Here is a 14746-nt window from a genome sequence, read left to right as displayed (position 1 = left end):
TCTTACAGATTTACCGGCTTCATGTCGATCGTCATCCGATCAATACACACACACAACGGCTTATTGTATTACACAGCCGTTACCGGCGACACCCCACGTGTCGTCGTCCCAACTCATAATGATTTGCGCTTGCGCATGCATAGAGAAGTGTCACGATGCTCCAACAAGTGGGCATCATGGGCGTGAAAAGACTTACTATACTGTAAGCCGGGACTTTTACTGGCCCCGCCAGTATCAGTTCGTGCGCAAGTACGTTCGTGCTTGCGATGTATGTCAACGGATGAAGCCTAGCCTTTCAATCCGTGCACCTCTTCAACCTCTACCACTTCCGGCAGAGTGTTGGCAGTCTGTATCAATGGACTTCGTCTTCGAATATCCTGAATACGATCACAAATAACAATGGAATCCTGTTTTTGTAGACAGATTCATTCTGCAGTACAGAGTCAATCACGGCTACGGGCTATGCCCGCGTCTTTATCGACACGGTATTCAAACTCCACGTTTTACTCCGTTAACTGGTCTCGAATAGAGATCCACGGTTTACGGCGGAGTTTTTGGCAATTCGTGTCCCGAAGATCTCTCGGAACATGGCTGACTATGTCAACTTTTGATCATCTAGAGACAGATGTTAGACGGAACGCGTAAATCGCGTCCTCGAAGAGATTCTTCGTGGTTACGTCCAATCTATCCGAATTGGAGCGAGTTCTTACCGATGGTCGAATTTGCCATCAATAATTCGGTGCTTGCGTCTTCAACGCATTCTTTGTGAATGGCTAATACCATCCACGCAACCCACCCAATTTGAGGGGTCTTCTAGTTTAAGGGGGAGTGGACTCGCATGAGCAAGCCATTTCTGGCTCATGCTCATTACGCGTCGAAGTTACCAATAACGCGAATGATGCCGATGTCGAAACAATCGATATCAGAGATGAGAAAAATCTCATGGCGGTGAGGACAAAACGCACTGAAAAAGACAAAATAAATGAGTCAGCAGAAATTTTTTTGCTGGCTCAAAAGTCAGTAGTCCGTTTCGTACAGGATTCCATTGCTAATGCAGTGGACCGACAGAAACGGAATGCAGACAAACATGGAAGAGCAAATGTTCATTCATTTAATATTAATGATCTAGTGTTACTCTGTACGGTTAACTTATTTAAAGCGATAAGTCACTAATGTGTGTAGCAGTAAACTACTACCCAAGCTCATTGGGCCTTTCCGTGTACTGCATCGCAGAGGCAATGCGTACACAATAGAATTGCCACGTAGGATGCGAACGCGTCCTACGTCTTACATTGGTCGGCTCCGCCCAAACCATCAGTGCGCGGTCTCTAACGAGGACGGATCTGACCATCCTTTTCAAGAATCCCTAAAAGATTCTTGTGGTCACGAACCAGATTTTCATGTTGAATCTGGAGATTCTCATGCCGGGTCCGAAGATCCTCGATACCGCGACAAGCGGAAGACAGCTCATCACGAAGAGCGTGAATATTTCTGTTTGACTCTAACATGGAGTACGCACTCTTCGAACGGACTTCCAACCGTTCGATATGGTGAGTCTGCACCGTCGGCTCTAACGAGCGACGCTTACCGCACTCGTGACCAAGTCCCTCCTCCAAATTATGGAGGAAGCGATCGAGTTTGTCGATCTTCGACTTTAGATCCGACACATGGGTCGGATCTAATTTTTCCTCCTCCGCCAAAACCATTGGTGGATTTCCACGGTGGTCAACGTTTCCTTGAAAAACGTACTCAAAATTACCGGGATGTGAAGGGGCAGCGAACGAGTTACCTTGTTCGCTAGCGCGAAAATCTACCTTCACATGACAGCTAAAAGCCTTGTTCCCAGCTGGTTGTTGACGTTGAGGGCCTCGTCCGTCAGTATGACGAGACCAATCCGATGGGTCCATTAACAAACATGCTCCTGGCGCCTGAAAATCGGTTGCAAAACGTCAATCGCATCGCGCATCTCGATAGAGATGCGAGTTCTCCCCCAGGTCGAAGAAAGAGAATAGACATCCCCCTTATCTCGTGCAGGGGCCACCGCACATGAGGCATGAAAGCCCAGCCTCACGTGACAACCGATGCAATTTATACCTTGCACCGGATGGAGTTCGTTTCTTAAATTTAACGCGAATCGCTTTTAGTCTTTGTAGCCAGGCTTTGCGTTCAATGTCTTTGACATTGCAAATGAACGCGCTCAAAACTTGCATAAGCGAGATTTTATCTCGCTTATTGTTGCCACTATACCATCGATGCTTGAAAAAAACATCGAGATAAAAATCTTTCTCAGCGCAAAAGTTCTTTGCGCTGGGATCAAGGCCAAGCAGCTTTGTCGCAAATAATTAAGGATATTTATTGTGAGGAGTAGTCTCTCCAGACAAGCTATTGACTAGCTGTTTGAGCAAAAGTCACGGCTTCTTCTCAGAAGCTAGACGAGACATTTTAGTGTCTACATTTCCGGAATGGTACCTACTGAAGCAGGGGTACCACAAGAACTTTTATTACGATAGCTTACGCCATCGTCATCACCACGCACATAAATATGTGTTGGTGACGACACGGGAGACGAGCTGACGATGAGGAATCATCTTTATCGTCGAAACCGAAGATTCTTTAGCGAATGCTACCAGCACATCTACCCGAAAGAGACCCCTCATTCGAAGGCTCATAGTCAGCCGCCTGATGATGATCAGGCGACTGTTCTGTTCTCCGCGTCGGCCATTCCGTCCGATTCGCATTCGTAGTCGACCTCCAAAGAGGGGTCTCATTCACGTCCTCCAAAGAGAGGTCTCATTCACGTATTGTCTCACCACGTGCACCCGCATCATTTAGAGTTGCGGGAGAAGATGACACTACGGCAGACGTTTCGTCTGCCGCAAGAGACAATAATGCGTCGCCCGCGGCTGCATGAACTTCGCAACTACGTATGTACTTCCGGACCAACTCATAGGCGTGGCCAGTAGATGTCTCGACTAATCGTGAAATAGGCATTTTCACGTCCACGATGCCCACTCGTTGGTGTCTCGTGGCACTCATACATGATGCGTAAGCGCAAATCATTATGATTGAAGATGATGACACGAGGTGTGTCGCAAGGAATGGCTGATATATATAGTAAACCATTACGTGTTGTGTATCGATTATCCATTTAAGTATTGTTGTGATGGATTCCTAAGCTAAATCATTGACCCTTTAAGAGCCTTATCTTCTTGATAGGCTCTTTTAACGTCGTCAAGTAGTGTTGACAACGGAACACTTATTGTTGCAACAGTTGCCTTATGATCAGGTGTTGCTTTGCGCAACCGGTTAGAAATCGGACAAGCGCGAAAGGGTATCTGCGACGACATGACTCGTCCCAATTTATATTCCACAAGGAAAATTTAATCTACGAAAAAGATGAATGCTCTTTCTCCCCACAAGATTGGCCCTAAATGTATCCAGTGCATATTTGATGGCACGGAGTTTCTTGTCATGCACTGGGTTGGTTAAAATAGATTAATATCGAATACGATTAAATATAATACGCCCGTTTGATGTGAACTCGGACCCAACTCCATCGCTCATCGTCAAGGTTTAAGCTGAAGGCTATATTCGCGAGCAATAAGCTTAAGCTAATTCAATCCTCCGTCTCAAGAAAAGCAGTCTCGATTGAAGCCATGGATTTCTTGACTAAAATTAAGTGAACAAATGCGCCCCTTGACGATTTTCGTCATCAATTGAGTGTCGGCGACATCGCACTGAGCTGCACCGTGCCGGCATCGCATCTCAATTTGTACGAATTGCGTGCCCCGCGTGACCACGACCGAGAAGCACCTTCCTAAAGTAAACGCGTCATATTCTACGTACCCAGAAAAAGCGCAATCCTGCGAGTCCTACGCGTCTTATGCTGTTCATGATTGTAGGAGGGCACGTCGTAATGCGGCCACGCTCTACTTAGACACACCCTAGCACAGCAAGGAAACGGTACAACCTGCTTCTCTTGCGTGCAGTGAGGTAGTTGTGGCGGGCGCGTTAGCGACCTCACCCAACACACTAAGTACTCTGGTTAAGTGTCGTCACGGGAGCGGTAATCCGGCTCCTCGTGCGCACTTACCAAGTAGGAAGTAATTTTCAGACTGATTTATATTTAATCGTATTAGATATAAATCCTATTTTCACCAATTAAAATGTCATCTCTACAGATAACACTTAATATGTATTGCGAGCATATCTGTCTAGATACCTCGCGTATTACTATTATTCAACAATTGACCACCCTCTTAAGTACACCAAGTGTACTTAACGGGGACTGAGTAACATTAGGGCAACTTTAATTTGTTACACCACCCCCCCTTTTAAGAACGATTGACATTTTTAAATTCGTCAAAGAGGAGAGACTATACCTATTTATGGATAAGATTTTTGAACGTAACTATTTAGAGTAATATCCTCCAAATCCTATCCACCTTTTAGATAATATATTAATTAACAACCTTTAAGTGTTAATTTTATGAAACGATGCACCCCGTTACAATTAAGCGTTGCGCAAGGAGGCGCATTGCATAGTTAGTTAGTAATATGTTAGTGTCAGTAAATAGAAGATCGTTGTGGAAGAAACATAACATATTAATACAGTTTAACGTTCTATCGATCTGAAGCCTTAAAATTGACCTTTAGTAGCTAAGACCTCTTAGCTACTTGGAACCATCCTCTGCACGTCGTGTACAAGAAGTACATCCATGTAGGCTGGCTGATACTGTATTCAGTACTAGCAAAGGGTGCTCCGTTACAGTTAGTAACATTTGGTATGACTTAATTTTGTATGGGTTTGTCAATTTAAATACTCTAATTATTTAACATTGCGGACGTCTAATGCCAAATTTATATTTATATACGAATCTCACAAGCGTTTTATTTTTAGAAATATATCTTAGAAAGGGTATAAGAAATAACTACAGTATGCTTAAATTGCTAAAATCGATTTTCGAACCAGGCCGATGGTACAGTGCTGTCCCTCCCCTTTTATTCTCACCTAGTTGTCGAGGCATCGGACATAAAATTTCTGAACACGCAATTGCGCGAAAAGGTCCGCAACAATCACAAATGATCTTATGAAGGATTTATGAAAACTAACTTGCCATTTGTAGGAAACCGGATCTTCAACTCAGTATCGAGACTCGTTTTTCCTGGCGTTATATGATTGGGGTACAGCTCAACACGCAAGAATTTTAATCGAAATTTTCAAAGACACATGTGCCTTTTACAACACGAAAGTCTATTATCAACGACATTCTACCACTCACCCATCCACACTCACGCCATGGCGTTCGACAATAATAAGAATTCGACCGACGCCACCGTCGTCGTTACGCCGTATCTAGTGGCCGTGGCCTTTGTGGACAAGGCCAAGCTCAAACTCCATGAATCGATCGTTGCCACACTGACGAGATGCCTACCGAGCTGGAGCAACGTGGAGCCCAACTCGGTCGATGTGGAGCATTTAGGCGGGGCCATGACCAATCTCATTTTCGCGGTGCACAAACCCGAGGGGCAGCACTGCGACGTGCTCGTGCGTGTATACGGTGAGGGCACCGAGTCATTCTTTTCGCGAGAAGAAGAGACACGGCTGTTTCAGCTCTTGAGTGACAAGCACATTGGGGTGGAGCTGCTCGGTCAATTTGCGAATGGAAGAGTGGAGAAGCTCATTCAGGGCACGACATATACGAGCAAGCGCATGCGGCTGCCCCATGAGTCGCGATGTATTGCCAAGCAGCTGCGCATCTTTCATGAACTGGATATCGACATTGACCGTCGACCTACGTACATTACTGGTATACGGAAGCTATTGCACGTCGCACGAGTCAAGTGTACAAGCGACGCATTCAAAGACGTCGTGGACTTTGATCAGCTGGCTGAGGATGTCGATGGTCTTGAGAGGATTATAGCAAAAGTGCCGTCTCCTCTCGTGTTGAGCCATAATGACTTGCAGTATGGCAACATTATGAAGAACGACACAGGGGATGCTGTGCTCATTGATTTTGAGTATACAAGCTATAACCCTCGAGGTTACGATTTGGGTAACCACTTTTGTGAGTGGGCGTACGATTACCACAAGACCGTCAATCCTCATTTGGGTGACTTTACCAAGTACCCGACTCACGAGCAACAACGCGAATTTTGTCGCGCATACCTCGCCGGAACGGACGGAGACGAAAAGGACGTTAGCGAGAACGAGGTGGAGACTTTGTGTCTTGAAGCCAACACGTACGCATTGGCGTCGCATTTATTCTGGTCCATTTGGGGTTACATCCAGGCGACCCAATCTACGATTGACTTTGACTTTGTGGGGTACGGCAAATGTCGGTACGATACGTTCAAGTCGCGTGTAACCCTTTTTTAGGATGACTCGTTCCTTACGGTAGTAATTAGGCTATCTGTTGCGTTGCGTGAAAAAGGATGCAATTTATAAGATTTTTTTTTAATTGAGACTACAACTAAGATACTTGACCAATATTCGCTAAAGACGAGCGAACAAAGGCATTTAAGAAATTCAATCGATGGCTCTAAGCACATCGTTTTTAGCGGAGCCGGCCACTAAGTAATCTACTGCAGCCACTTCGTGCCCGCGAGTCATATGATCAAGTACGAACGTGCCCTCTTAACACCATTGGGATCTAGAGTGCCACTCGGATTCGTTGTAACGCTCTACTACGGCGCAACATTCTGCGAAAGATTCTATCAGCCTTGCTCTTCTTGTCACCTCTTTCCATCCACCGCTTGTTTACAAAATAATGGTCGAAAACAGGAAGCGCATCATTTAGCGAATGGAAACACGATGCTAACGGCTTCGCCAGTCATCTTTAGCATTGCCCAGCGACCTTGCTGCGCTACAACACTCAAATCGGTCAATCTTGGATCCCAATCATGTGCCACAGCATTGCTTGTCGCAGCACTGCTTGCACGTTGCACGTGTCGCCTCAAATTTCTTAGAATCCTCTTTCACTTGCTTCTTAAGCCAGTCGACAGGCTTTAACTTAATCTTTATTTTCATTCTTTGTTCTGTATTCAATGACCTGAACGTCCTGCGCTGCAATATCTGCCAAGTTATGAAAGTCAAGTCCTTGCAGATCCACCGGAAGCGATTCTCGTGAGCCTGACGCGCAAAGCGTTTGCAACTGGCTACAAGACCAGATCGATCGTGAGTACGATGTGATGTTCCATTATTTCTAGCTCTTCCTCTTGCTCGGATGTGGCTCCTCGTAGCCATCTTCCCACCCAACGATAGGTGGGGGTATAATTGGAGGATCTGACGCTAGAATGAGGTGAATAAGGATGGAATGGGCGAAAAATTGTCAAGTAGAGCGAATGTCTCGGTAAATTTTCGCGGTGCAACGTCGTTCTCTCCAACTTCGTCGTCCAGTTCGTCTCGCCAATCAAGCACGGTTAGAGTCCGTCCGTGAAAGTGTCGCTTTTGAATATTTTTGAGCCGAAACTTGGCCTTCTTGACCGCTGCAAGGGTCGACTTGAATTGGTGCATGCCATTGTCCATATTCATTCATTTCTAAATGTAGGTTCTGTGGCTTGCGCTTGAGATGACAAGCTTACATTCGTCTGAAGTTGCTATTAGATATACGTTTACAGCAGCGACTGCAGACATATCTTTTTTGAGTCTACTTCTCATTTTCTTGTTTGTCGTATCCGCTAAGGCTTGTTTGATTAGCAATTACCATTCAGACGACTAGAAACGCCTTTTTTGACGTCGCGTCTGCCACCATTTTGCTCGCAACGTCAACTGGACGCACACAGAAGGCCCTCGGTCGACCTGTATCAAGAGCTCAACAAAGCATCCCACTTCCATTGGGATGCTCATGTCAACGAATTGTCTCCGTAAGATCTTTCTGAATTTGTTCGTGTGCTCGTGTCTTTTCCATATCTAATTAAGCGGATATAATGATGCTAGATTCGCAAGGTCGTATGATTTATTTGAAAGACGAATAAATAGCAGACGGTGAGCCAAAAATTGACTTGTTTGAGAGCAATTAAAGTCAGAAAATGGGTTCGAGCGGGCAGTGGACCAGGTAGCAAACGTTAAAACTCGCGATTATTACAAAGTGTGCTGTTTCTTCTTGCATCAGAAAAGCCTTTGGCTAAGCTCTTACTGCGATGTTGCCGTAATAAATTGTCAAAAAAATTTCTGAGGCATAGTATTTACTTAAATAAAAACTGCAATGAATGTAGCATTTTGTGAGATTCTTTCGTTAAATGAGTTCACTATAATATTGCTGTACGGGTACTTAATTCTGTAGCGTAACTTTCGATTTTAAGGCCGCATAACGACCCTGAGCGTATCCGAGGTAGTCAAAATCGATTGTCGACTGCGACGCCTGAATAAACCCCCATATGGTCCAATAGAGATGCGACGCCAACGAGTACGTGTTGGCTTCATGACATAAAGTCTCCACCTCGCTTTCACTCACTTCCTTTTCGTCTCCATCTTTGCCGGCGAGGTATGCGCGACAGAATTCGCGTTGTTGCTCGTGAGTCGGGTACTTGGTAAAGTCACCCAAATGAGGATTGACGGTCTTGTGGTAATCGTACGCCCACTCACAAAAGTGGTTACCCAAATCGTAACCTCGAGGGTTATAGCTTGTATACTCAAAATCAATGAGCACAGCATCCCCTGTGTCGTTCTTCATAATGTTGCCATACTGCAAGTCATTATGGCTCAACACGAGAGGAGACGGCACTTTTGCTATAATCCTTTCAAGCCCATCGACATCCTCGGCCAGCTGATCAAAGTCCACGACTCCTTTGAATGCGTCGCTTGTACACTTGACTCGTGCGACGTGCAATAGCTTCCGTATACCAGTAATGTACGTAGGTCGACGGTCAATATCGATATCCAGTTCATGAAAGATGCGCAGCTGCTTGGCAATACATCGCGACTCATGGGGCAGCCGCATGCGCTTGCTCGTATACGTCGTGCCCTGAATGAGCTTCTCCACTCTTCCATTCGAAAATTGACCGAGCAGCTCCACCCCAATGTGCTTGTCACTCAAGAGCTGAAACAGCCGCGTCTCTTCTTCTCGCGAAAAGAATGACTCGGTGCCCTCACCGTATACACGCACGAGTACGTCGCAGTGCTGCCCCTCGGGTTTGTGCACCGCGAAAATGAGATTGGTCATGGCCCCGCCTAAATGCTCCACATCGACCGAGTCGGGCTCCACGTCGCTCCAGCTTGGTACACATTTTCTTAGCGCAGAGACAACAGATACGTGCAGCTGAAGCTTTACCTTGCCTAGTGCAGTGACTGCTGCCAAGTAGGGGGCCACAGACAGCGTCGACATCCGCGGCAAGCTGCTTTTAATCTTAATACGGAGGGAAGCATCATTTCGTACAGTTCCAAATTACCTGCATGTTTCAATTATTACTACAAGTACATCAACAATTAATATTCAGATGACCATATCGGTGATCTTCGTTAGCTAATGGAACCGAGCCATATGAACCCGTTTGATTGCAGCTTCCTGTCTTGCAAATTTCTGTCTGATCACAGGTGACAAAGCGGCGTTTCAGACAAAGACTCGCGCTATTCAACAAGCTCGTAGCGTCCTTCGCGAAGATCGAATTTGCTTCGTTCGATTTCGGTCGACCACGTTTCCGTACCACGACAGGAGCTCTAATTGCTTCATTTTCATTAAGGTCCGAGTTTAGCAACAGCTCCATCTTATTGAGATCTTGCCAATCGTATTGTTCTGCAAAAGTCTTGATACTAAAGCATGCGTCCACAAATGTTGCTTCCTCTTTCAATCGCTTGGAATAAATTAACCCAGCAAGAACGTGGCGACAGGGCAATCCCATTTGAAAGAGATACGCACACGAGCACACGCGTTCATTCAGATCGACTCGGTAGCGTCGAGCTGGGAAGGACCGACACTCTGTCACGAACATTGCGCCGTCATTGGACGGTTAAATAACTTGAAACTTTGCAGCTTCACGTTGCTCAGCAAGTAGTTTGTCACAATACTCGGTAAAGCATTTGCCTTCCTTGACCCATTTCGTTGCATGCTGGGCTTGGTTATACGTCACGTTCATGAACTTTTTCATGTAGTGTTGCATCAATTCGTACGGGGCAAGACTCAGCAACGTTTCGTCCGGTGCAAATAGCGTCGAGGTCCAGCCATATAGCTTGAGTTGCTGTGCGACACAGTATAACGCCCACGTCCGCGGGTCTAGCCCTCGCAAGTATTCCTCTGCTCCTGGACAAGTCAATCCAATCATACTTAGATATGAGCTAAATTCCGCTTCACTTTCGGCAGCCTGTGCCCGGCACACCAAGTCTTCGACCTGTACCGTTGCCCCATTTTTTACCATTTCCTGAAGCTTTAAATTGATGTGTCGTGTACACTGTCGCGACAATACATTCATTCTGTCAGTTGCCGCAAGAAATTCGTCCGTTCGATTTGCAATGACAATAAATGTTGAAAAATCCACGTGGGCCTGCTGGCAATTTTTCAAAAACCATTTCCAATTATCGACATCTGGTTGCAAGGCCACGGCGACACATAATACAATAATTTCATTATTTCCATCTTTTGCGGATAGCACAAACAGTTGGCCTCGGTAATGCATACTCACTAGAGGCGCCGTGTCCAATCCAAACACAGCCTGGAGACCCTTCATTCGCTGATAACGTGCCACAAATGGGTGCGCCAAGAATGCTCTTCGAAAGGTACCCGACTTTCCATCCGATTCAAATGCCACGTGAGCATCGTGGTTCTTTCTTTGAAATCCTTGCAGCAAGCTTTCAAGTTTCTGCAATCCTTTCACACAATGTCCCGCTGCCAGCCGTAACACCCGATCTCGCACGCGATAGGCTTTTCTGGTCGAAATTACTTCCCCGCTATGCTGTTTCAAACGTTTTTGAAGCTCTTTTACACTTAGGGCAGTAGAGATCGCCACAGAATTAGGAATTCCAGTCGCGTCGGCCAAGAGCACGGCAGTCGCTTGGCGCACCGTGAGCTTGGAAGCTCCGGAACAGTCTGGTGCGTGCTGTGCGAGAAAAGAGCTGACGAAAAAGTGTGAGCTCTTTGCACTGCGGCTTTTCAGCAACTTGATAAAGAAGTGGCACGGCGGGGTTCGGCTCGCGCAGACGTACTCGTACTGGGCACCACCCGACTTTTTCTTGTTGATGAGCAGGCGCTTTCCCTGTGCCTTGGCAAAATCCTGGAAGAAAGCAGTGGCACTGGGACGGTCATTAAATGTCAGACCGCGCCGCAGCGTTAATTCACGCCCGTCAGCAGCAATGACCATCACTCCTGGTGCCTCAGGTGACATCTTGACGCTTCGCGGCATTGTATCGAAATGATTGTAAGCATTATCGAATAGCAAAATATTGCAATTTCAATTTTTCGATAAATGTTTGAGATGTTTTGTTACGCCTAAAGGCTCGTTATTGAGTTGCTATTAAAACTGATGTTTTCCTTTCCTGTGACACATAGAAAACCACTTCAAATGCAAGAATTGTCTGCGGAAACAATGCCGTAACGCTTCCTTTCAAAATTCCAGCCATTACGGAGCGCATCATCAGAAAAGATAAGATGTAGAACCTCCCAGTGTACTTTTAAAGCCATCTATTAGCCGTCTCCTAAAGGAATGCGACTTGTTAGACGCTCTGGATACTCGGAGCACGTCGTAATAAATTGATAATCGAGACCGCCAACATATTAATATGAGGTGGTCCACACCATCTTAAAGTGTCTTCGTAAATGCTAGCGCGCAGCATTCGCCAAGTTGTCCGGCGCTCTCTCTCTCCAATGTCGCGCGCTCTTTCTACAGCTACCGACAGCAAGTACTACATATTGCGTTATGAGTATGTAAGCGACATTTTAGACCGTCGCGGTCCATTCCGCGCTGAGCACCTGGAGCGCGCGGTAATAGCTAAGAAGGATGGTCATGTTATCATGGGCGGGGCACTTGTGAACCCGCTAGATGCAGGTGTCTTCATCTTTAATGTGACCGACAAAAAAATAATCGAGGAATTTGCCAAGACCGATCCTTATGTGCAAAATCACCTCGTCACGTCTTACTCGATCCGCGAATGGACGGTTGTCATCTAAAACAATTCGAGGATGTTCTTTTAACAAAACAGAATAACAATTTGCTGAAGTAACTTAATTCATGCTTTTCGTATACGTGGGCAGCCTAATCTGCTGTATTGTCTACTGTGGTGCCTAAATCTCATACATGAGCTGAAGGATTCAACTGCCAGAGAGCAAACGAGCTCATATAGGATCTGCCGACTTACTTAGTCGTCCAATAGTGGGGCTTCCGCGAAGTTTGTTGTGATGATTCTTACAATTTTATTAATCGAGCAAACCAACGCTCAATAAAGCTGAAGACGTTAATTTATATTTTGCAATGGCAATAGCTCAAATAGTGCGACGTCACCAAGCACTAGTGCGCATATTTCGAGCGCTGAGCACTTGCACAAAGTCGATGTATCCACGCCTGATTATCCGACTGACAAGAGCCCTGCTTAAGTCTATATGGCTACGCTGCAGCTTGCCTAGATCAAACAGTTCCTCGAAGCCGATAATAATCCTGACTGCTTTGTGTATATTTGCTCGTCGAGTAGGCCGTTGAAAAATGCATGTCTTGACTTTCATAAGATATATTACCAGACAAGGTTGGGCTCGTTAGGTTTTAAAACAATAGAAGAGAACTCTGCAGTTAGGCATAATGAATATGAAGTCTAATGATGACATGCCGCTATCTCCAGAACAACACCTGTTTATATCGATTGTAGACGGTAAAGATTTTTAATTTCTCTTGCTAAAAGAAGGCGCATACTTGGAATTCATTGGAAATAATAATCAACCATTCCGATTTAAAGCACAAGCCAAATTTGTGCTCTAGTGACGAGTATTTTTTTTTTTTTGTCGATTCAGAAAGCTTCATAGCAACAACAACCATGTGATTTACAATGGCTTTCAGTCGCTTTGCGGCCGCGGCCTGCGATGACCGAATAAAATTGATTAAGAAGAAGCAAATTAAAACACCAAGAAGATGTCGAAAATCCGCGCATACTTGTCTAACTTTAAGGTCTTCAATGGAGTTACAAAAATTTACTCATTTCTACAAATGAATTATGCATATGATACTCAATTAACTAAAATTATAAAGAACGGGTGCTGCTCACGGAGTTACGACATCAACGAATGTCTCTGTAAAATCACGTTCGGCTCTCGCTCTTTGATACTTGTGCAACGCGAAACCTGCCACAGCTGCAACGCACGCAGACACAGCGGCAATGATAAATACCGCATTGGCACTTTCAGCCCCACCAGCTCCACTCTCCGTGGCCAAAGTGACGGCATTAAAGACGACGCTGCCTTTCCTGTCGGTGGCATTTATGCTCGAAGGGATTGCACAGCCCCATGCGCCAGACTTAGCAACCTGGCAGGTGGTATCTACAGGCAACGCACAGATACCCTGACCGGAGTAGCTGAGCAAGTAGCTGAAGCAGTTTGACGATGCCTCATCGCCTCTGACAGGACAGAGCGAGCCAGCTGGATTTGCGGCTGTTCCGCTACAAACAGGACCCTGGATGCAGTAGGTAGCGTCGTTCTCAACGCTCACTTCCGTACAGCCTAAGATCTTGGTGGTATCTGTAGACACGGTTGTATTTGTGATAGTAGCTGTAGTGTTTGATGTCATGGTAGCGTTCATCATGCCGTCGGCCGCCGAAGTGTTTTCGTTGCTAAAATTTCCGCTAGTAGGGATAACACAGCTCCAAGCTCCAGTCTTACCAATATGACACAGGGCGTCCATAGGCAACGCACAGATACCCTGAGCGGAGTAACTGGGCAAGTTGCCAAAGCAGTCTGCCGTTGCCACATCGCCTCTGACAGGACAGAGCGAGCCAGCTGGTCTTAGGGCTGGGCCGCTACATATAGGACCCTGGATGCAGTAAGTAGCATCATTTTCGACGCTCACCTCGAAGCACCCCGGAGTAGTCGAGGCGTTCGTGGCTGCAGTGCTCTCAGAAGTCAAAGAGGTGTTTGTCATGACGTCCGCCGATGCTCCTACGAGGAGCATTGCCGCCATCATTGCAATCGTAGGAGTCTTCATCGTGATGTCGACGAACGCCTGGCTTAAGATTATAATTGCTCGCGCAACGCGGTAAATTCAAAACTGAAGTTCGTTGAAGCGTCTCCTGGCAGAATGATTGCGAAAAAAAGCAATTTTAGTGACATGAGTTGAGCTGTCGCGAAAAAAGCAAATCACCTCGGCCTTGCAATACCGTACAACACTACTGTACTGAAGTGTTTTCTTCTGCATTAATTGCTTTTGCTTGACCGCCAATTTGATTTTGATTTCGTGAGCTTATTTATTTCAACAAAGCAGCCTGGTGAGGATAGTGAGACTCGTTTAGAAAAGTTATAAATGACAGTTACAGGTTTGTCTACTTAACAGATCAGGGCGTCAGAAGTACCTCTATTGGTTTCAAATCCCAAAATTATCTTATTTCACTTCGATTAGGTGATAATTTGCAGCTCGGATGCAATTGCTGAGCACATCACAACTCCGGTCACTTAGTCTGCAGCGAAAATTGTACTTGGTAAACTGCACAGCAGCCACAGACGTTTATTATGTTATACCGACGTTTAAATTATCGTGAGAAGGAACATCGTGTAAGCGTCAGATCGAAAGGGACTAATGTCGTGGCTTTGTTACATGTATTTAGAGCTGGGGATAAACCCAG

General features: G+C 45.8%; 7 protein-coding genes across 7 annotated transcripts; 2 read left to right on the top strand and 5 right to left on the bottom strand.

Annotated features, from left to right (window-relative positions):
• Nucleotides 1–5299: 5299 nt before the first annotated feature.
• Nucleotides 5300–6379, top strand: CCR75_004025 (uncharacterized protein; the record flags this gene model as incomplete). The annotated part of the gene is made up of 1 exon (XM_067962115.1): nt 5300–6379. The coding sequence occupies one exon, from the start codon at nt 5300–5302 to the stop codon at nt 6377–6379; it is 1080 nt and encodes a 359-aa protein (XP_067819395.1).
• A 912-nt stretch (nt 6380–7291) lies between these two features.
• CCR75_004026 (uncharacterized protein) lies at nt 7292–7534 on the bottom strand (the record flags this gene model as incomplete). The annotated part of the gene is made up of 1 exon (XM_067962116.1): nt 7292–7534. The coding sequence occupies one exon, from the start codon at nt 7532–7534 to the stop codon at nt 7292–7294; it is 243 nt and encodes an 80-aa protein (XP_067819398.1).
• A 739-nt stretch (nt 7535–8273) lies between these two features.
• Nucleotides 8274–9326, bottom strand: CCR75_004027 (uncharacterized protein; the record flags this gene model as incomplete). Its single annotated transcript, XM_067962117.1, has 1 exon — nt 8274–9326. One exon carries the CDS (start codon nt 9324–9326, stop codon nt 8274–8276), a length of 1053 nt encoding a protein of 350 aa, XP_067819397.1.
• Nucleotides 9327–9420: 94 nt separating this feature from the next.
• Nucleotides 9421–9930, bottom strand: CCR75_004028 (uncharacterized protein; the record flags this gene model as incomplete). The annotated part of the gene is made up of 1 exon (XM_067962118.1): nt 9421–9930. The coding sequence occupies one exon, from the start codon at nt 9928–9930 to the stop codon at nt 9421–9423; it is 510 nt and encodes a 169-aa protein (XP_067819393.1).
• An 18-nt stretch (nt 9931–9948) lies between these two features.
• On the bottom strand, nt 9949–11334 carry CCR75_004029 (uncharacterized protein; the record flags this gene model as incomplete). Its single annotated transcript, XM_067962119.1, has 1 exon — nt 9949–11334. One exon carries the CDS (start codon nt 11332–11334, stop codon nt 9949–9951), a length of 1386 nt encoding a protein of 461 aa, XP_067819392.1.
• Nucleotides 11335–11795: 461 nt separating this feature from the next.
• CCR75_004030 (uncharacterized protein) lies at nt 11796–12098 on the top strand (the record flags this gene model as incomplete). Its single annotated transcript, XM_067962120.1, has 1 exon — nt 11796–12098. One exon carries the CDS (start codon nt 11796–11798, stop codon nt 12096–12098), a length of 303 nt encoding a protein of 100 aa, XP_067819442.1.
• A 1078-nt stretch (nt 12099–13176) lies between these two features.
• Nucleotides 13177–14112, bottom strand: CCR75_004031 (uncharacterized protein; the record flags this gene model as incomplete). The annotated part of the gene is made up of 1 exon (XM_067962121.1): nt 13177–14112. One exon carries the CDS (start codon nt 14110–14112, stop codon nt 13177–13179), a length of 936 nt encoding a protein of 311 aa, XP_067819443.1.
• Nucleotides 14113–14746: the final 634 nt, after the last annotated feature.

Source organism: Bremia lactucae, linkage group LG16 (genome assembly GCF_004359215.1).
Source record: "Bremia lactucae strain SF5 linkage group LG16, whole genome shotgun sequence".
In the NCBI taxonomy this organism is placed as follows: Eukaryota; Oomycota; class Peronosporomycetes; order Peronosporales; family Peronosporaceae; genus Bremia; species Bremia lactucae.
This window is presented reverse-complemented; position numbering and strand designations above follow the sequence as displayed.